This window comes from Palaemon carinicauda, chromosome 16 (genome assembly GCF_036898095.1).
Source record: "Palaemon carinicauda isolate YSFRI2023 chromosome 16, ASM3689809v2, whole genome shotgun sequence".
NCBI lineage: Eukaryota > Metazoa > Arthropoda > Malacostraca > Decapoda > Palaemonidae > Palaemon > Palaemon carinicauda.
This window is the reverse complement of record NC_090740.1, coordinates 116,261,522-116,282,425: the sequence shown is the minus strand read 5'-3', so window position 1 is coordinate 116,282,425 and position 20,904 is coordinate 116,261,522. Positions and strand designations below refer to the sequence as shown.

General features: G+C 46.6%; 1 protein-coding gene across 4 annotated transcripts in view; it reads right to left on the bottom strand.

Moving 5' to 3' along the window:
- Positions 1-2,262: 2,262 nt before the first annotated feature.
- Positions 2,263-20,904, bottom strand: part of LOC137655817 (sphingomyelin phosphodiesterase 4) — a 105,787-nt gene continuing 87,145 nt past the window's right edge. For all 4 annotated transcript variants that reach the window (XM_068389987.1, XM_068389989.1, XM_068389986.1 and 1 more), the window contains one exon: positions 2,263-3,013. In XM_068389987.1, coding sequence (XP_068246088.1) covers positions 2,822-3,013 — 192 coding nt within the window. In that variant the 3' untranslated portion in view covers positions 2,263-2,821. The remainder of the gene's footprint in view (positions 3,014-20,904) is intronic.

The following is a 20,904-nucleotide window of genomic DNA, read 5'->3' as shown; positions in this document are numbered from 1 at the left end:
TGTACCATGGTCTTCCACTGTCTTGGGTTAGAATTTTCTTGCTTGAGGGTACACTCAGGCACACTATTCTATCTAATTTCTCTTCTTATTTTATTGAAGTCTTTATAGTTTGTATAGGAAATATCTATTTTAATGTTACTGTGCTTAAAATATTTAATTTTTCATTGTTTCCTTTCCTCACTGAGCTATTTTCCCTGTTGGAGCCCCTAGGCTTCTTAGTATCCTGCTTCTCCAACTAGGATTATAGCTTAGCAAGTAATAAATTGAGCAATGAACAATTAAAATGCTTCAAGAACAGTGAAATTAAAATAAATATTTCATATACAAACAATAAAAAAAAAACAAGAGAAATAAGATAGAATAGTGTGCTAAAGTGTATCCTCAAGCGAGAGAACTCTGCCAAAGACAATGAAAGACCATGGTACAAAGGCTATGGCAATATCCACAACTAGAGGACAATGGTTTGATTTTGGAGTGTCCTCCTAGAAGAGCTGCTTACCATGGCTATAGAGTCTCTTCTAGCTTTAACAAGACGAAAGTAGCCACTGAACAATTAGTGTAATAGTTAACCCTTTGAGAGAAGAATTGTTTGGTAATCTCAGTGTTGTCAGGTGTGTAAAGAATAGGCCAGACTATTCACTGCATGTGCAGCAAAGGAAAAATGGGCCATAACCAGAGAGTGATCCAATGTAGTACTGTCTGGCCAGTCAAAGGACTCAATAACTCCCTAGCAGTAGTATCTCAACTGGTGGCTGGTGCCTTGGTTAACCTACCATATAAGTGGTTTTCTCTTAACAGAAACTGAGTTATTTCTTAAAAGTTAAAGATAATGTACAAAAAATTACTTAACCCGAGAATTTGATGACTAAGATTTTAAGGGTTTTAAAATTGGACTTCTAAGTCATAGAGCTGAAAACCTTTAGTTGACGGATCATATCTCTAGCTTTAGATTTATCAAACTGACTGTACTCTGCTGTAAGATTACAAATGTGCTTTGCAAAGGATTTCCAGGTGGCCCCTACATACAGTAGATCAGTTCAGTAAGCAAAGAATTTTTGATATATACTGTAAGTGGGAATCTTGCTGTAACTACAAAACCAACAAGTAATTTTTAACTAATTTTCACAGAGTAATTAAGAAAAAGTGTTATAGAGATGGTTGATCCACTTGTAAAGCCCAACAAATAGGTTGTAAAGGTTTTGGAATGCCTTAGAGGGTGTTGCAAGACCAATAACCACCTAAGGAGAGACAATACTGCATAAGATATACTTTTACTTTTCAATATTTAATTTTACTTATTGGGAAGCTTCAAGAAGAAAAAGATGATGACCACCAGGAAAGGTTGATTGAAATATGTGATGGTTGCCTTCTGAAGGTCAAGGATCTGACACTCATTGACAGAGTCCTGTTAGATTTATCAACTTTCTTCCACTCTGGGATGCTCTGACTGTAGCAGAAACCAAATTGATTAATAAAACAACTACAGACATACTTCATTTCATGTTAACTATAGTTCCAAGACTTGCGATTTAGCAGAATTAATTACCAAACATGAATTCAAAACCTACCCCAACACTATAAACCCCAATATGTCACCATATTTGATTGATATACCTGAAGCTGATGAAGACCCTGATGTGCCCATGAATGAATTCAGTGTGTTTGAAGTCGAAGCTATCCTAAAAAAAACTAGAGATGGAAAACCCCTGGATACAATGGAATAACTGCAGAGATGATACTGGCTGAAAAACAAAGTGAAAGTTCCTTTGAAAATCACTTGGCAGAAAAATGAGATACAGTATGTATGATTTTCACTCTAATACTTCCAGAGGTATTTCTATGTCATTTCAAGAATTTAAGTCTTCATCCTCTCGATTGGTTGATTGATTTAGAGTTTTCCAGCATCCTGACATCGAAGGTCACTGACGGCAATTCATCTTCTGGAAGTTATTTTAGTTTCTAAGAGGGCATTCCTCAGTTTTCTTACGATGAACTTTAGGCAGTCATGAATTCTTGGATAGTGAGATGTTTACATTCCCTTTTTCTACGTATTAACCTACAATTTATTTAGAATAGGAAAAGGTTAATATTTGACTTGTGACCTTTTTTAAAATACTGTTAATCAATATATATTAGACTCTTTGTTTCATCACAATACTGTACCAACATTGCTTAGTCTTGGTTATAAAATGCAATCTCAACAATACAAGTTTGTTTAAAAACAAAGACTTAAATTTTGTACAGGGTTAAAGACACAAAAAATCACTTTTGGTTTTATTAAAAAATATACATAAATAATAAATGGCAGCATATAATCATGAAAATACAAAGGTTTGTACACATGTTCATAATCAATCTTAAATGAGACACCTCTATTAGCCCTTTTACACCCAAAGGACGTACTGGTACGTTTCACAAAACACATCCCTTTACCCCCATGGACGTACCGGTACGTCCTTGCAAAAACCTGCTATTTACAATTTTTTTTGCATATTTTTGATAATTTTTTGAGAAACTTCAGGCATTTTCCAAGAGAATGACCAACCTGACCTCTCTATGACGAAAATTAAGGCTGTTAGAGCAATTTAAAAAATATATACTGCAAAATGTGCTTGAAAAAAAAAATAACCCCTGGGGGTTAAGGGTTGGAAAGTTCCAAATAGCCTGGGGGTAAAAGGGTTAGTAATGGTGGAAATAGCAAAATCAAATAATTCTCTTAACTATACTGTACTTTCAGAAACTGAAAGTTTATGGTATAAACAAATTGTACTTAAATTTACAGATATCTGACGACATATGCGAGATGACTTTCCCAAGAACCTTAATTAGATGCCTGTTGTTCCTCTCTCTGGTGTTGTGATGTTCCATGGTGAAGGTATTGGCGAAGAATGTAAGAACTAAATACATAATAGCCAGCAGCCACTGCTAAAAGTGTCAAGAGCACCTTCAATAGGAATCCCCAAAGGCCTAAGATGTAGAACACCAAACAAAATGCTAGTTCATACCCAATTACCTGTAAAATAAATGCAAACCAATTTAACTTCTAACATATACAGTATATACTAATCTATACTGTACATTAATACTTTTTATCATTATTACTATTAATTGCTAAGCTACAACCCTAGTTGGAAAAGCAGAATGCTTATAAACCTAGAGGCTCCAACAGGGAAAATAGCCCAGTGAGGAAAGGACACCAGGAAAAATAAAATATTTTAAGAACAGTAACATTAAAATGAATAATTATAAATAAGTAGCAAAATCAGACAACTATACTATTAACTCTTCCATAAAGGTTTGTTCTTATGGGTAAAAAATAAATGATCAAATTTGGACTTAAAATTAAAATAGTCATTAATATTTTGATTTTTTTTTTTTTTTTATAAATCTTGATATTGAAAAATGTATACACCTACACACCAATTTTTTGGCACTGACCAATATTCACTTTAGGTCATGCTTGATTTTAATCAAATACTGTACTATGGATCTATGGAATGTGACCCATTTGAATGTAAAATAAAATTATGAACATTAATGTGGCAATCAAGTAAGAAAGGGTAATAGTTTAATGATTGACTTTATTTGTTTTAATAAGCAATAACATTAACTTCTTCATGAAGTTAATGTTATGCCCCCTGTGGCCGCGGGGGCATAAAACAATTAGAATAGCGCCAACGTTATCCCTGCGTGTCGTAAGAGGCGACTAAAAGGGACGGGATGAGGGGGCTGGGAACCCCCTCTCCTGTATAGAAAATCCTGTGAGACAGCAACAAAGAGATGGAGCTGGGGGGAGAGTGACTGCTCCCCGCACTCTAGTTTTGGGGTGTTTGAATGTGCGTGGATGTAGTACGATAGAGAGTAAAAGATGTGAGATTGGAAGTATGTTTAGGAATAGAAGGATGGATGTATTGGCCTTGTGTGAGACAAAGATGAAAGGAAAGGGTGAAGTGATGTTTGGTGAAATGTATGGTAGAGTGTCTGGGATTGAAAGGGGAAGAGCGAGAGAGGGTGTGGCTTTATTGCTGAGTGAATGGATGACAGGTAAAGTAGTGGAATGGAAGGAGATATCATCTAGGTTAATGTGGGTAAGGGTTAGGTTGGGTAGGGAATGTTGGGCATTTGTCAGTGCGTATGGGCCAGGTAGTGAGAAAAGTGAAGAAGAGCGGAATGAGTTCTGGAATGAATTAACTAGGTGTGTAGAAGGACTGGGTAGAAGGAATTATGTAGTTGTTATGGGTGACTTAAATGCTAGAGTGGGCGCTGGAGAGGTAGAAGGTGTCATTGGGAAGTATGGCGTACCAGGTGAAAATGAGAGTGGTGAGAGACTGGTAGATATGTGTGTTGAACAAGAGATGGTAATAAGTGCTAGCTTTTTTAAAAAGAAAGATAAAAATAAGTATACATGGGTAAGAGTGGCAAATGGAAGAGTAGTAGAAAGGGCATTAATGGATTATGTGTTGATAACTAAAAGAATGTTTGGAAGATTGAAAGACATGCACGTGTTTAGGGGTATGGCTAACGGTATGTCTGATCATTTTTTGGTGGAAGGAAAATTAGTTGTAGCAAAAGAGTGGGGGAATAGAGTAGGTGGATGTAAAAGGGAGCTAGTGAGGGTTGAAGAGCTAATAAAACCGGGGGTAAAAAGTAAATATCAGGAAAGGTTGAAAATGGCATATGACGAGGTGAGAGTAAGAGAAACTGGTAATTTAGAGGAGGAGTGGAAGTTAGAAAAAGAAAATTTTGTTGGGATTGCAAGTGATGTATGTGGCAAGAAGGTTGTTGGAGGCAGCATGAGGAAGGGCAGTGAATGGTGGAATGAAGGAGTGAAGGTAAAAGTGGAAGAGAAAAAGAGGGCTTTTGAAGAATGGCTGCAGAGTAATAGTATAGAGAAGTATGAAAAATATAGAGAGCAAAAGGTGGAAGTAAAGCGCAAGGTACGTGAGGCAAAGAGGGCGGCTGACCTGAGGTGGGGTCAGGGACTGGGTCAGTCATATGAAGAGAATAAGAAGAAGTTTTGGAAAGCAGTGAAGAGAGTAAGGAAGGCCGGCGCAAGAATTGAAGAGACAGTGAAAGATGGAAATGGAAGGTTGTTAAAAGGAGAGGAGGCAAGGAAAAGGTGGGCGGAATATTTTGAAAGTTTGCTGAATGTTGAGGATGATAGGGAGGCAGATATAATTGCTGTTCCAGGTGTTGAGGTGCCAGTGATGGGAGATGAGAATGAGAGAGAGATTACAATAGAGGAAGTGAGGAGAGCACTAGATGAAACGAGAGTAGGAAAAGCATCTGGTATGGATGGTGTGAAAGCTGAGATGTTGAAGGAAGGGGGTGTGACTGTACTTGAATGGTTGGTGAGATTGTTTAATGTGTGTTTTGTGTTGTCAATGGTACCAGTAGATTGGGTCTGTGCATGTATTGTACCACTATATAAGGGTAAGGGAGATGTGCATGAGTGTTGTAATTCAAGAGGTATTAGTTTGTTGAGTGTAGTTGGAAAAGTGTATGGTAGAGTACTGATTAATAGGATTAAGGATAAAACAGAGAATGCAATCTTGGAAGTACAGGGTGGTTTTAGAAGAGGTAGGGGTTGTATGAATCAGATTTTTACAGTTAGGCAGATATGCGAGAAATATTTAGCAAAAGGTAAGGAGGTGTATGTTGCGTTTATGGATCTGGAGAAAGCATATGATAGAGTTGATAGGGAAGCAATGTGGAATGTGATGAGGTTATATGGAGTTGGTGGAAGGTTGTTGCAAGCAGTGAAAAGTTTCTACAAAGGTAGTAAAGCATGTGTTAGAATAGGAAATGAAGTGAGCGATTGGTTTCCGGTGAGAGTGGGGCTGAGACAGGGATGTGTGATGTCGCCGTGGTTGTTTAACTTGTATGTTGATGGAGTGGTGAGAGAGGTGAATGCTCGAGTGCTTGGACGAGGATTAAAACTGGTAGGCGAGAATGATCATGAATGGGAGGTAAATCAGTTGTTGTTTGCGGATGATACTGTACTGGTAGCAGACACAGAAGAGAAGCTTGACCGACTAGTGACAGAATTTGGAAGGGTGTGTGAGAGAAGGAAGTTGAGAGTTAATGTGGGTAAGAGTAAGGTTATGAGATGTACGAGAAGGGAAGGTGGTGCAAGGTTGAATATCATGATGAATGGAGAGTTACTTGAGGAGGTGGATCAGTTTAAGTACTTGGGGTCTGTTGTTGCAGCAAATGGTGGCGTGGAAGCAGATGTACGTCAGAGAGTGAATGAAGGTTGCAAAGTGTTGGGGGCAGTTAAGGGAGTAGTAAAAAATAGAGGGTTGGGCATGAATGTAAAGAGAGTTCTATATGAGAAAGTGATTGTACCAACTGTGATGTATGGATCGGAGTTGTGGGGAATGAAAGTGATGGAGAGACAGAAATTGAATGTGTTTGAGATGAAGTGTCTGAGGAGTATGGCTGGTATATCTCGAGTAGATAGGGTTAGGAACGAAGTGGTGAGGGTGAGAACGGGTGTAAGAAATGAGTTAGCGGCTAGAGTGGATATGAATGTGTTGAGGTGGTTTGGCCATGTTGAGAGAATGGAAAATGGCTGTCTGCTAAAGAAGGTGATGAATGCAAGAGTTGATGGGAGAAGTACAAGAGGAAGGCCAAGGTTTGGGTGGATGGATGGTGTGAAGAAAGCTCTGGGTGATAGGAGGATAGATGTGAGAGAGGCAAGAGAGCGTGCTAGAAATAGGAATGAATGGCGAGCGATTGTGACGCAGTTCCGGTAGGCCCTGCTGCTTCCTCTGGTGCCTTAGATGACCGCGGAGGTAGCTGCAGTAGGGGACTCAGCAGTATGAAGCTTCATCTGTGGTGGAAATGTGGGAGGTTGGGCTGTGGCACCCTAGCAGTACCAGCTGAACTCGGCTGAGTCCCTGGTTAGGCTGGAGGACCGTAGAGAGTAGAGGTCCCCTTTTTTGTTTTGTTTCTTGTTGTTGTCGGCTACCCCCCAAAATTGGGGGAAGTGCCTTTGGTATATGATGATGATGATGAAGACTAACATGACATTGATTAGGAATCATATGTTTTGGAAATACTAAACAGACACCAACATGGAAATGCCGTAACTGCTGTATAAAAAAATATATTTAAAATATGTACAGTACAGACTTTTAATAAATCTATAAATTGAGTATACAACTAAATTATGAATATACTGCAGTAACTCGGTTTGGAAGTAAACTAAAATACGAGTATAAAAATTTAAATCAGTTTACGAACATTATATCGGTTTTTGAGCAAAACTTTTCCTCCATATGAACATTTTTTTATGGACTAGTACTGTCGAGCCTAGCACAAAATCAGTCACACGGTAGCCATATGCAACACACGCATTGTTCCCGCCACATGTAATTTTTTTTTTCTCACCATTTTCATGCCCTTTTAAAGGTTTCTTATCAAAATTAAATTAATGTGTAAAAACAAGATAACCAATTATCCATAATGCATAAATTATGTAATTCATTTAATGATAGTGAATGTCATTTTGTTCAAGAGATAGAACTCGCCCTATTTTAACCAAAATGCTCCATGAAGGAGATTCTCCTTCCATCTTCATTAAAGAATGCAGTACTTTGTTATTCTGCTGAGCACTCAAGAGTATTATCCCTCAATGTGGGCAGTTTTTGGTCACATATTAATGTCTAATGACGAATGTGCACTACCAAGACTGACGTATTGTATCATGTATGGAGCCCCAACCTGGTCAGTTTGAGCTCAGCAGGGCATCCAAAGTCCTAAAAACTCTCCTCGCCTTCGCTTTCACCATGTCTTCAGCGGTGTGCCTGCCTTTATACAATCCTACCGAATGCGCAAAACGTCCCAATGGGCCGCAGCCGTCATTCTACAATCTTACAATATAGTTAATGAAAATAGATTTCTCTTTTACTCCAGTTAAGGAGGATGTTAACAGAGGTGCATCAAGAATGGATGGACATTCAAGAAAGATGTAAGAATACTCGCTTGTTTCCTAAACAGGAGTCTTCTTACTCTACACCTTCATCAAGTTGGACCTTGTGTCCCTTCACAAGGTGCTTCATCTCCCATCATCATCAAGTACTCTCAGGAGTTTCTCTACACATGGAACTTTCCTACTAATCAGTTTGTTCTCCATAGAAGTTCCTGTTTCAGGACTAGGGAAGAATCGTTCTTTATGAAGGCCTTGAGCATCATTAGACAAACTAATGGCTTTGAGGAAGCCCCTGTACAGCTGTCGTTGGGAGACGTACTTCCAAAGATGTTCTCTTCCCAGAAATTCAGAGTTCATAGCATAATCTCTATCATCCATAGTTAACAAGCTCCTGACACTTTGCAAAAAGTGAAGAAGCAGGTTTCAGATTCATATCTTTCTCTGAAAGTTACAAGATCATCGACACTGTTACCAACTACTCTTTCATGGCAATATAAGCTCTATAATCTGGAGGGAGCGCATCCCAACCCGTTGCTCCATCGACCTGGATGCTGCAACTCTTAACGCCAGGGTTGTTTAGTGAACGGCTAGCTCAACTATCAGTTGCTTTCTCTGCTGCTGATTTAACTAACCTAGAGATAGCCTCTATGCCAACTTTCAAAGCTTCCCCCTGACTGCTGAGGTGATGTGTTCTCCAGGAGCTCCTCCTCTTTCCTGGACTTGTGCAGGAGAGCAAGACAATAGATTTCTACTTGGAATTGTAAGATGATGGATGGGAGCAAGTTGATGAGCCGACAGCAGTGTTTCCAGCAGTAGTGGTGGTTCTTGGTGATGACATAGTAATGACATGTCATCAATACAATACACAAGGCTTCAACAATGGAGGTACTGTTTAGAGTTCAATAGAGCATGAACTTGAAGGTCTCTTTTATACACACTGATTCCGTGCTTGCACTTTGACACACCGGCAGAACAGGGGAAGCAATATTTTTTGGGCATTTACGTTGTATTGGATCCCCTGTTCTAGTCCTTTACAGGAATGTTCTTAGAGACCACACCGCACATTAACCGTACAAAATCAAAAATTTTAAGTAATTTTTATTTTTCCTAACATACTTACCGAGAACTACTTTCTTTGGAGTCACTTGTGATCTCTCTCTTTCGACCAAGGTTTTCGCGCCGTTACCCCCCTACTCCGTTCTCTACATAGGCCTACCCCCGCCGCCAAGGAATGCGCCCCGAGGGCAGGATTAGGGCAGGTCACTGCCTCTCTGGGTCATTCTCCTCATTAAGTTCGTCGTATAGCCCAACCTGGCAATGGAAGGATGGCACTCGGGGACGGAAGGGAGGGCCATTACCCGAAAGTAGTTCTCGGTAAGTATGTTAGGAAAAATAAAAATTACTTAAAATTTTTGATTTGTTCCAACACAAATACTTACCTCGAACTACTTTCTTTGGAGACTTATACTTTAGGAGGCGGGAGTGCTATTCTGACACTTGACTTGGCACGTAGGGCCTAGAGGGCTATGAAATGCGGGAGTGAGGGTAACTGCGCAACCTTACGCTATTATCTAAGACTCACCTCTTAAAAAATTCTTCTGACGATTTCCTCCGAAGTGTAGTCGCGAAGAATGTGTTCATTGTTGGGGACAGCCTCTGGCCTTACCGCTACACAGCTTGGAGGGCGGCAATGACTGTCCCAATGGAGAACCCGTCCAAGGATTTCCTTGAATAATCCTTGAGGTAGTGGGCAGTAAAGGTTGACTGGTGCGACCAAGTGCCTGCCTGTAGGATCTGCCCCACCGCCATGTTTCTCTCAAAGGCCAAGGAGGTGCTCAGACCCCTGATGTCATGGGGCCGGGGAGTGCCTGGCACTGCCATTTTATCCTCTTCATAGGTTCTAGCGATGACTTGTCTCAGCCAGAAGGAAATGGTGTTCTTGGAAACTTGCTTCCTATTAACACCTGTGGAAACGAAGAGGTTTTTGATACCTGGTCGGAGGTGAGCTGTCCTTTCCAGGTATTTCCTGAGCGTCCGTACTGGGCATAACTTCAAATCCTCCGTAATGCCCGTCTTGGGAATGGCAGGAATTGAGAAACCTTCAAACCTCGGGTCCCAGACTGCTGGGTTGAGTCTTAGCCACAAAGGAGGGTACGAACCTGAAGGATACTTCTTTCCACCCTTTGGAGTGCGAAACGTCGTAAGACAGACCATGGATCTCGCCCATTCTCTTAGCGGAAGCTAAGGCTAGCAAGAAAACGGTCTTGAGGGTGAGATCCTTGTCTCCGATATCTTTCAGGGGTTCAAAGGGGGGATGACTTAGCATCTTCAAGACCTTGGCTAAGTCCCACCTGGGCACTCTACTAGCTTGAGGGGGGCAGGATTGCTCGAAACTCCTGATCAGCATCGCTATGTGTCTCGAGGTCCCCAGGTCGATGCCCTTCAGGAGGAAGACTTGGCCTAAGGCGGCTCGAACTCCTTTAATGGCTGGAATTGACATTCCCACTTTATCTCTAAGATACACCAGAAACTCCGCTTTGTCCGGGACCGAAGCTTTAAGAGGTCTAATGTGTTTCTCCGAGCACCACTTCGTGAAGGAGGCCCACTTCGCCTGGTATACCGCGGTCGAGGATCTCCTCAGGTATAGGGACATTCTCTTAGCTGTGGTGGTGGAGTACCCCTCCTTCTTCAGGAGCCGCTCGATAGTCTCCAGGCGTGAAGGCGAAGAGAGAGAGCGTTGTCGTGGAGCTTGAAGAAGTGCGGTTGGTGCAGGAGGTCTGACCTGGCGGGCAGAGGCCAAGGTGGTTGGCTCGCTAGGTCCTTTAGGTCCGCGAACCACTCTCTCTCCGGCCACCAGGGCGCTACCAAAGTCATCTTTAGGTTTCGGGCGGCCCTTACTCTGTTGAGCACCTGTCTTATCAACGTGAAGGGGGGGAAAGCGTACACATCCAGGTTGTCCCACTTGTGCTGGAAGGCGTCTTCTAGGGCTGCATTTTGGTCTGGGACCGGGGAGCAATAGACCGGCAGTTGGGCATTGAGCTTTGTTGCAAAGAGGTCCATCACCGGGGAGCCCCAACGTTGAATGATGAGTCTGGCTACTTCTGGGTGTAGAGACCACTCTGTCCCCACTATTTGACCCATTCTGCTGAGGCCGTCGGCCTGAACGTTTTTCTTCCCGGGGATGAACCTTGCCAGCAGCACCACTTGCTGTTTGTCTGCCCAATTCAGGATGTCTATGGCGAGGTCGCACAGCTCCTTTGATCTCATGCCCCCTTGCTTCTTTATGTAAGCCACTACCGTGGCGTTGTCGCACATTAACGCCACGGTGTTTCCCTTTAGACGACTTGCAAAGTGAAGACACGCCTTCTGAACTGCTCTTAGTTCTAGGACATTGATGTGTAGACGCTTTTCGCTTTCCGACCAGGTACCCCGTGCCGTCTCTTCCAGAAGGTGGGCCCCCCACCCTTGGTTGGAGGCGTCTGTGAACAGGAGGTACTCGGGGGGGACTGGACTCGAGGGGCATCCCCTTGAGGGAGTTCGACTGGCAGTGCCACCATTCCAGGGAGGTTCTCGTGTCCGGAAGGACTGGAACTAACGTTTTCTGCGAGTCCGTCTGGGACCAGAGGCTCTTGAGGTTCCATTGAATGGGTCTGAGCCTCATCCTCCCTTGGGGAACCAGTTTCTCTAATGAGACCAGGTGACCTATCAGTCTCTGCCAATCTCCCGCCCTCCTGGAGTGTTCAGACAGGAACGGCTGAATGATGTGCTTGAGGTTCCGTATTCTGTCCTGCGAGGGGAAAACCTTCCCCTGCACGGTATCCAACGTCATCCCCAAGTAGCCCATTCTGTTGGATGGGGTTAAGTTCGACTTCTTCAGATTGATTACGATCCCCAGATTCCTGCAGAACTGGAGGAGGCTTCTCCCTTGTTCCTCCAAGAGGGCCCTTGAGGTGGAAAGGAGCAACCAGTCGTCCAGGTATCTGATGAGGCGGATACCCCGTTCGTGAGCCCACACGGAGACTGTCGCGAAGACCCTCGTGAACACTTGAGGGGCCATCGACAGGCCGAAGCAAAGGGTCTTGAACTGCAGGATCTGGGGACCCCATTTTACTCGGAGGAACTTCCGACTCGACGGGTGGACAGAGATCTGGAAGTATGCGTCCTTGAGGTCGACAGTCATCATTTAATCTTTCTCCCTCAAGGACAGCAGGACGGATTTTGGGGTGTCCATCTTGAAGTCGGTCTTCTTGACGAACTTGTTGAGGGCCGACAGGTCTATCACGGGTCTCCACATCCCCGTTGCTTTCTCCACCAGAAACAGGCAGCTGTAGAAGCCTGGGCCTGGGAGAAGGACCTCTTCCATGGCACCCTTCTCCAACATGGAGGAAATCTCCTCTTGAAGGGCGGCCCTCTTCATCGGGTCCCTGGGGGCCAACCATTCTGTCTGGCTGGCTGGGATAAGAGGGGGTGGATCCGCTAGGAAGGGAAGCCTGTAGCCCTCCTTTAGGACGGTCACCGTCCAAGGATCCGCTCCTTGTGCCTTCCATGCTTGCCAATGTGGTCTGAGGCATCCCCCAACCCGAGGCTTGGGCGGGAGTAGGGGGCCTGTCCCTCTACCTTCTCCTAGAGGGGCGGCCTGACCTGCCTCTCCTAGAGGCGGAGTAACCCGACCTGAAGGAGCTAGACGAAGCTGGTGCTCCTCTGCGGGAGGGTTGAGGAGTTGTTGCCTCGAAGTGCTGGGGGCGGCCTGAGATGTCACAGTGCTATCTGAGGCGGCCCTCCTGTAGGGAGGTCTCTTAGACGACGCAGGTCTGGGGACGTTGGCCTCCTTCCTCTTAGACACTTTCTCCATCAGGCTCTCAAGTTCTTTCAATGGGAATAGTGACTCACCCCACAAGGGAAGGCTACGTACGGCCCGGGCCTCTCTGTCCGGGATCCTCTAGATACCTTAGCCAGGACCGTGTCTCGTTTACGGAGGACCCAGTTGGCCGTAAGGGCGAGCGCCTGATACGAGAGAAACTTAAGTGTCTTCCCCCCGGAGGTGAGAAGGTCCGTCAGGAGGCTCTGCTGTTCAGGATCTTCGGGGTCGACGGAGGCTAGGACGTTTACTAACGTGGAGGCCCACCAGTCCAGCCATGAGGAGACGTTGACTAGGTCCCGCGACATCTCCTCCATCATGGCGGCCTCCGTAGGAGAGAAGCAAACTGGGGCTGAAGAGGCCCTTTCGTCTGAGCCGCCCTGTCCCAGGACGTCCAAGGCTGGGTCCACTCTACAGGGGCCTGGGCGACGCCCTTCCGGAATGTACACTTTACCCTGCGATTTGAGGCCCTGGAGCAGTTTCGAGGCACTCTGGGACTTGGGGGCCTCTGCATTGCTGGCCACCAAGTTGTCTATGTACTCCTGCCCTAGTACCAGGTCTGGGGCAAGAGGAAGGGCCAGGGAAGACTTCGGAAGGGTGGCGTGATGAGTAATCCTTAGGAGGCTTGACCTCCAGGAATCACCCTTCGGAGCCGAGGGTTCCGTAATCCCATGCTGCCTTTTAATGAGTCCCACTACTCTTCTATAGGCGGAGTCCTCCGACGGGGAAGCTTCTCCTCCGTCAGCCGAGGCTTCGGCCTGGAGTGGGGGCGCCGGGTTGCTGGTCAGGCAGACCGGCCGTCCAGCCCTTAGGTCCAGGGGGGCAGTCCTGTAACGGTAGTGAGCTCCATAAGTGGGTGGATCCCGCGGCAAGGCGGGTACCGCCGGCTCAGTGAGGGCCCTCGGTTGCCCTAAGGCTCTGGAAGCGGAGGTCACGGTCCCGGTGGGCTGACCCGACAACGGGAACTGTTCCTTCCTACTCGATGGCCGCACCAGCTGGGCTGGTTCGGCCAGGCTGCCTGCTAAGAAGCGCGTTTCCCCCGCTGGGCGGGGTGAACCGGAGGCCTCGAGGACTTATGCCTCTTCGAGAGGTCTTTTCTGCGTGCCAGATCGCGCGGTTCTAGGCTGTGCATAGAGGGCGGCAGCCTAGTCGCACGTTCGCTGGACCGATGGTCTGGTGAATGAAGTATCTTGGACTCCCCCGAAGGCACGTAGACCCAGGCGCCCCCGGGAGAAACACTTCTCTTATACTTACGAGACTGGGAGCGGGAGCGCTTCCTGCTAACCCGCGACCTTGACCTAGAGCGGGAATGTTCGCTCTCGGACAGCTCCCTTCGCCTGCGACGCTTCACCCTGACTTCCTCCTCAGTAGACGAATCCTCTTCCGACGACGCCACGTTTCTCGCGTAACGGCTGTTTGCGTGATCCGCGGGGGATTTCCTCCGACGCTGGGTGCCCGAGATTGAGGGCTGGAGAAAATCCTCGGGAACCGCCGTGGAGATCGTCGGAAAAGAGTCCAACCGTTCCATGCTAGGCTAGGGAGCCAGGGGTCCAGGGTCACGTCCATTTTCAGCGGCGACCTCCCTGGCGTCTTCGGTAGCTTCCATCCGAAGGCATCGCTGCTCGGACGGCGAACTTTAGTTTGGCTGTCCCCTGGCGGGGGAGAGCCCGACGCACCGGCCCACGAGGGCGGCGGGGACTCTGAGACTACAACACTACCCCATAAGGGGTCTTCAGAGGACGCGTGGCCCCCCATCACAAGGCCTGACTCACCCGAAGCACTACTAGGCCCTTCGTTAGCCCTAGAGGGGCCCGCCCTTGGTTCTTCCCTCGCACTGGATTCCCTGGGAAGAACGCCTTGACTTTCCACAACACTAGAGACTTCTTGCCCTCTCCTCTGCGAAGGAGACGGAGAAGCCGAGGCTTCGTCGGACCGATCACTGGCCGACGGTAACGAAGATACGACACTAATCTTCCTGGGGGAACGCTTCGAAGATTTCTTCTTTTTAGTACCGTAGCGTACCCACTGAATATCATACCAACTTACGCACTCTGGACACGTGTCCGCGGAGGAGCAAACTTTCCCCCTACACGAGGAACAAAGGGAGTAAGGATCTACCTCTGGCTTTGAGAGGAAAGCCCCACACGACTTTCCGGCTCTAGGCCCAGGGCAACGGCGAGCGTGATCCATCGTTCGCACACGAATGGTACAACACTAAGCGAGCTATTAAGTACACTGGGGATACACACAGGGTGAACGCATGGTAACACTTGAGAAGAACGCACTGCGAAAAAACACAAGTCCCCACGCTGGGAACACGTGGAACACTAAACGCGCACAAAGGATCGAGAGAGACGAGAGTGAGCTGTGAACAGCTCACGACCAAGGAACTTAATGAAGAGAATGACCCAGAGAGGCAGTGACCTGCCCTAATCCTGCCCTCGGGGCGCATTCCTTGGCGGCGGGGGTAGGCCTATGTAGAGAACGGAGTAGGGGGGTAACGGCGCGAAAACCTTGGTCGAAAGAGAGAGATCACAAGTGACTCCAAAGAAAGTAGTTCGAGGTAAGTATTTGTGTTGGAACAAATTTCATTTTACACGAGTCTAATTTTGTAAAATATATTTAAATATGTTATTTTGATAATAAAATAAATTTTTGAATATACTTACCCGGTGATTATAATAGCTGCAACTCTGTTGCCCGACAGACAACTCTAAGGTAAAAACTCGCCAGCGATCGCTACACAGGTTGCGGGTGTGCCCAACAGCGCCATCTGTCGTCCAGATACCCAGTACTCAATGTAAACAAAGACTCAATTTTCTCCTCGTTCCACTGCGTCTCTATTGGGGAGGAAGGGAGAGTCCTTTAATTTATAATCACCGGGTAAGTATATTCAAAAATTTATTTTATTATCAAAATAACATTTTTCAATATTTAACTTAGCCGGTGATTATAATAGCTGATTCACACCCAGGGGGGTGGGTAGAGACCAGCAATATATGTTTACATTATTATGAGCTAAGAGTTTTTATTTCATTTTAGAAGTTATCAAAATAACAAAAACAAAATAAATAGGTACCTGGTAAGGAAGTCGACTTGAACAATTACTCTGCCTTTTAAGTACGTCTTCCTTACGGAGCCTCGCGATCCTCTTAGGATGCTGAGCGACTCCTAGGATCTGAAGTATCAAGGGTTGCTACCCATGTAACAGGACCTCATCAAAACCCCTAATCTAGGCGCTCTCAAGAAATGACTTTGACCACCCGCCAAATCAACCAGGATGCGAAAGGCTTCTTAGCCTTCCGGACAACCCAACAAAACAACAATAAAAACATTTCAAGAGAAAGATTAAAAGGGTATGGAATTAGGGAATTGTAGTGGTTGAGCCCTCACCCACCACTGCACTCGCTGCTACGAATGGTCCCAGTGTGTAGCAGTCCTCGTAAAGAGACTGGACATCCTTTAGATAAAAAGATGCAAACACTGACTTGCTTCTCCAATAGGTTGCGTCCATTATACTTCGCAGAGATCTATTTTGCTTAAAGGCCACGGAAGTTGCGACAGCTCTAACTTCGTGTGTCCTTACCTTCAGCAATGCTTGGTCTTCCTCACTCAGATGGGAATGAGCTTCTCGTATTAACAGTCTGATAAAATAGGATAAAGCATTCTTTGACATAGGCAAAGATGGTTTCTTAACTGAACACCATAAAGCTTCAGATAGTCCTCGTAAAGGTATAGTTCGTTTTAAATAGAACCTAAGAGCTCTCACAGGGCATAAGACTCTTTCTAGTTCATTGCCTACCATATTCGATAAGCTGGAAATATCGAACGATTTCGGCCAAGGTCGAGAAGGTAGCTCATTTTTGGCTAGAAAACCAAGTTGTAGTGAACATGTAGCTTTTTCTGACGAAAATCCGATGTTCTTGCTGAAGGCATGAATCTCACTGACTCTTTTAGCTGTGGCTAAGCATACCAGGAAAAGTGTCTTTAAGGTGAGATCTTTCAGGGAGGCTGATTGTAGCGGCTCAAACCTGTCTGACATGAGGAATCTTAGTACCACGTCTAAATTCCAACCAGGTGTAACCAAACGACGCTCCTTCGTGGTCTCAAAAGACTTAAGGAGGTCCTGTAGATCTTTATTGTTGGAAAGATCCAAGCCTCTATGCCGGAAGACCGATGCCAACATGCTTCTGTAGCCCTTGATAGTGGGAGCTGAAAGAGATCGTTCTTTTCTCAGATATAAGAGAAAGTCAGCTATTTGAGCTACAGAGGTACTGGTCGAGGATACAGATACTGACTTGCACCAGTTTCGGAAGACTTCCCACTTCGATTGGTAGACTCTAAGGGTGGATGTTCTCCTTGCTCTAGCAATCGCACTGGCTGCCTCCTTCGAAAAGCCTCTAGCTCTCGAGAGTCTTTCGATAGTCTGAAGGCAGTCAGACGAAGAGCGTGGAGGCTTTGGTGTACCTTCTTTACGTGTGGCTGACGTAGAAGGTCCACCCTTAGAGGAAGACTTCTGGAAACGTCTACTAGCCATCGAAGTACCTCGGTGAACCATTCTCTCGCGGGCCAGAGGGGAGCAACTAGCGTCAACTTGTCCCTTCGTGAGAGGCGAACTTCTGCAGTACCTTGTTGACAATCTTGAACGGTGGGAATGCGTATAGATCTAGATGCGACCAATCTAGGAGAAAGGCATCTATATGAACTGCTGCTGGGTCCGGGATTGGTGAGCAATATATTGGGAGCCTCTTGGTCATCGAGGTTGCAAAGAGATCTATGGTTGGTTGGCCCCAAGTGGCCCAAAGTCTCTTGCATACATCCTTGTGGAGGGTCCATTCTGTTGGAATTACTTGACCCTTCCGACTGAGACAATCTGCCATGACATTCAAGTTGCCTTGGATGAACCTCATAACTAGTGATATGTTTTGACCTTTTGACCAGATGAGCAGGTCCCTTGCGATCTCGTACAACGTCAGTGAGTGGGTCCCTCCTTGCTTGGAGATGTACGCCAAGGCAGTGGTGTTGTCCGAGTTCACTTCTACCACCTTGCCTTGAAGGAGAGACCTGAAGCTTTTCAAGGCTAGATGTACTGCCAGTAGCTCCTTGCAGTTGATATGCATTATCCTCTGACTCGAGTTCCATAATCCCGAACATTCCCGACCGTCTAATGTCGCGCCCCAGCCTACGTCCGATGCGTCCGAGAAGAGAACGTGGTTGGGAGTCTGAACAGCCAGGGGCAGACCCTCTCTGAGGCTGATACTGTCCTTCCACCAAGACAGGCAAGACTTCATCTTCTCGGAAATGGGGATCGAGACCGCTTCTAGCGTCTTGTCCTTTTTCCAGTGAAATGCTAGGTGATATTGAAGAGGACGGAGGTGTAGTCTTCCTAATGACACAAACTGTTCCAGGGATGATAGCGTCCCTATCAGACTCATCCACTTCCTGACTGAACATCGTTCCTTCTTCAGCATGTTCTGGATGCATAACTGGGCTTGGCTTGTTCTGGGGGCCGACGGAAAAGCCCGAAAAGCTAGACTGTGAATCTCCATCCCTAAATACACAATAATTTGGGATGGGACCACTTGTGACTTTTCCATATTGACAAGGAGACCTAATTCCTTGGTCAGATCTAGAGTCCACTTTAGATCCTTCAGACAGCAACGACTGGAAGAAGCTCTGAGAAGCCAGTCGTCCAAATAGAGGGAGGCTCGGATGTCCGCTAAATGAAGGAATTTGGCTACATTCCTCATCAGCCTCGTAAACACAAGAGGAGCTGTGCTTAGGCCAAAGCACAGGGCTTGAAACTGGTAGACAACCTTTTCGAAAACGAATCTCAGAAAAGGTTGGGAGTCCGGGTGGATGGGGACGTGGAAGTAGGCGTCCCTTAGGTCTAAAGAGACCATCCAGTCTTCCCTTCTGACCGCTGCTAGAACCGACTTTGTGGTCTCCATGGAGAACGTCTGCTTTGTGACAAAGACATTCAGAGCACTGACGTCTAGCACCGGCCTCCACCCTCCTGTCTTCTTTGACACCAAGAAGAGTCGGTTGTAGAATCCCGGGGTTTGATGGTCCGAGACTTTGACCACCGCTCCCTTCTCTAGTAAAAGAGACACTTCCTGTTTCAAGGCTCGTCTCTTGTCTTCCTCTCTGTATCTGGGAGAGAGATCGATGGGAGACGTTGCTAGAGGGGGTTTGCGTACAAACGGGATCTTGTACCCCTCTCTGAGCAACTTCACAGATTGTGCATCTGCGCCTCTCTTTTCCCAGGTCTGCCAGAAGTTCTTGAGTCTGGCTCCCACTGCTGTCTGAAGAAGCTGGCAGTCAGACTCTGCCCTTAAAGGACTTGGTTCCTTTCTTCTTTCCTCGTTTCCCTTCGGCACGAGCACCTCCTCTGCTGGAGGTTCTGCCACGAAAGGGCGGAATAAAACGGGACGCTGGAGTGTCCATCCTTGGTCTAGCTGACAAGGTAGGCAAAGGGGGAGCTTTGCGAGCGGAGGACGCAACAAGATCGTGAGTGTCCTTCTGTATCAATGAAGCGGCTATTTCCTTAATCAGGTCTTCTGGAAAAAGGCACTTGGAGAGAGGAGCAAAGAGAAGCTCGGATCTCTGGCACGGTGTAACTCCAGCTGAAAGGAATGAGCATAGGTTTTCACGCTTTTTAAGGACTCCGGACACAAAAGATGCAGCAAGCTCATTAGACCCATAACGTATGGCCTTGTCCATGCAGGACATAATGAGCAAGGAAGTCTCTTTCTCTGTTGGAGAGATCTTTCTGCTTAGGGCTCCTAGACACCAGTCTAAGAAGTTAAAAACTTCGAAGGCCCTAAAGATACCTTTCAAAAGGTGGTCCAGGTCCGAAGATGACCAACATATCTTCGAGCGTCTCATGGCCAGGCGGCGGGGAGAGTCTACGAGGCTTGAGAAGTCGCCCTGGGCAGAGGCAGGAACTCCCAAGCCGAGAACTTCTCCCGTGGCATACCAGACGCTCGATCTAGAAGAGAGTCTAGCAGGGGGAAACGTAAAAGCTGTCTTCCCTAAACTCTTCTTGGACTGCAGCCATTCTCCTATCACCCGCAAAGCTCTCTTGGACGAGCGTGCGAGGACGAGTCTAGTAAAGGCAGGAGTGGTAGACGGCATGCCTAACACAAACTCTGACGGAGGAGAACGCGGAGCCACAGAAACAAACTGGTCCGGAAACATCTCTTTGAAAAGGGCCAAAACTTTCCTAAAGTCCAAAGAGGGTTGCGTAGACTTAGGCTCGTCCAGTTCTGAATGCGGTTCATCTACGTGTGCAGCAACATCATCATCAGAAAGTCCCTCATCCGATAACTGATGAGGGAACGGCAACGGAGTGGGTAACGGCTGGTTAGCTGAGTCCGGTCGCACGGGTGCATGCGTGACTGAGCCGGACGCAACGTCATGGAACTGCTGCCCAGTCTGTGAACTGGCAACAACCATAGCAGCGCGGGGACGCACAGCGTCTACTCCAGACTGTCTGGACTGATGTGGGTAAGCAGTGGCAACCACACTGGGTTGCGGAGGTTGACGCACCGCGTCAAAACAAAACAACTCTGACGGTTGTTGAACCTCACGAACGTCAACGGAGACCTCCGTGCGTCGCTGAACGTCAACATGCGGCTGGCAGATCACACTGGAACGCATGGGTGGCGGAACTCTCTCAACTGGTGTGCGTGAGAAGGTTACCTCAGCGTCCACAGGACGCACAACCGATCGTGTGGGCGGTTGTAGGCAAGGAGCTGCACTAGCTGGTGCGGCAGCAACCTTCTCCGCACGAAAGTCCTGCATAAGAGACGTTAGTTTAGACTGCATGTCTTGCAGTAGAGACCACTTAGGGTCTACAGGAGCAGGTGCGGCGACAGACGGTGTAACTGTCTGAAGCGGTACCGCTTTGCCTCTCTTAGGCGGTGAGCAGTCATCGGATGACGGCAGCGAGTCCGAACTGACCCAGTGACTACAACTGGGCCGTTGGACTTGTGCGGAAGGGACCGACTTGCGCTTTAACAGTCGTGAGACCTTGGTCCATGGTTTCTTGCGAGAAACACCTTCCGAAGACGAGGTATAAATGGGCTCTCTCGTCTTAGTTAGGCAG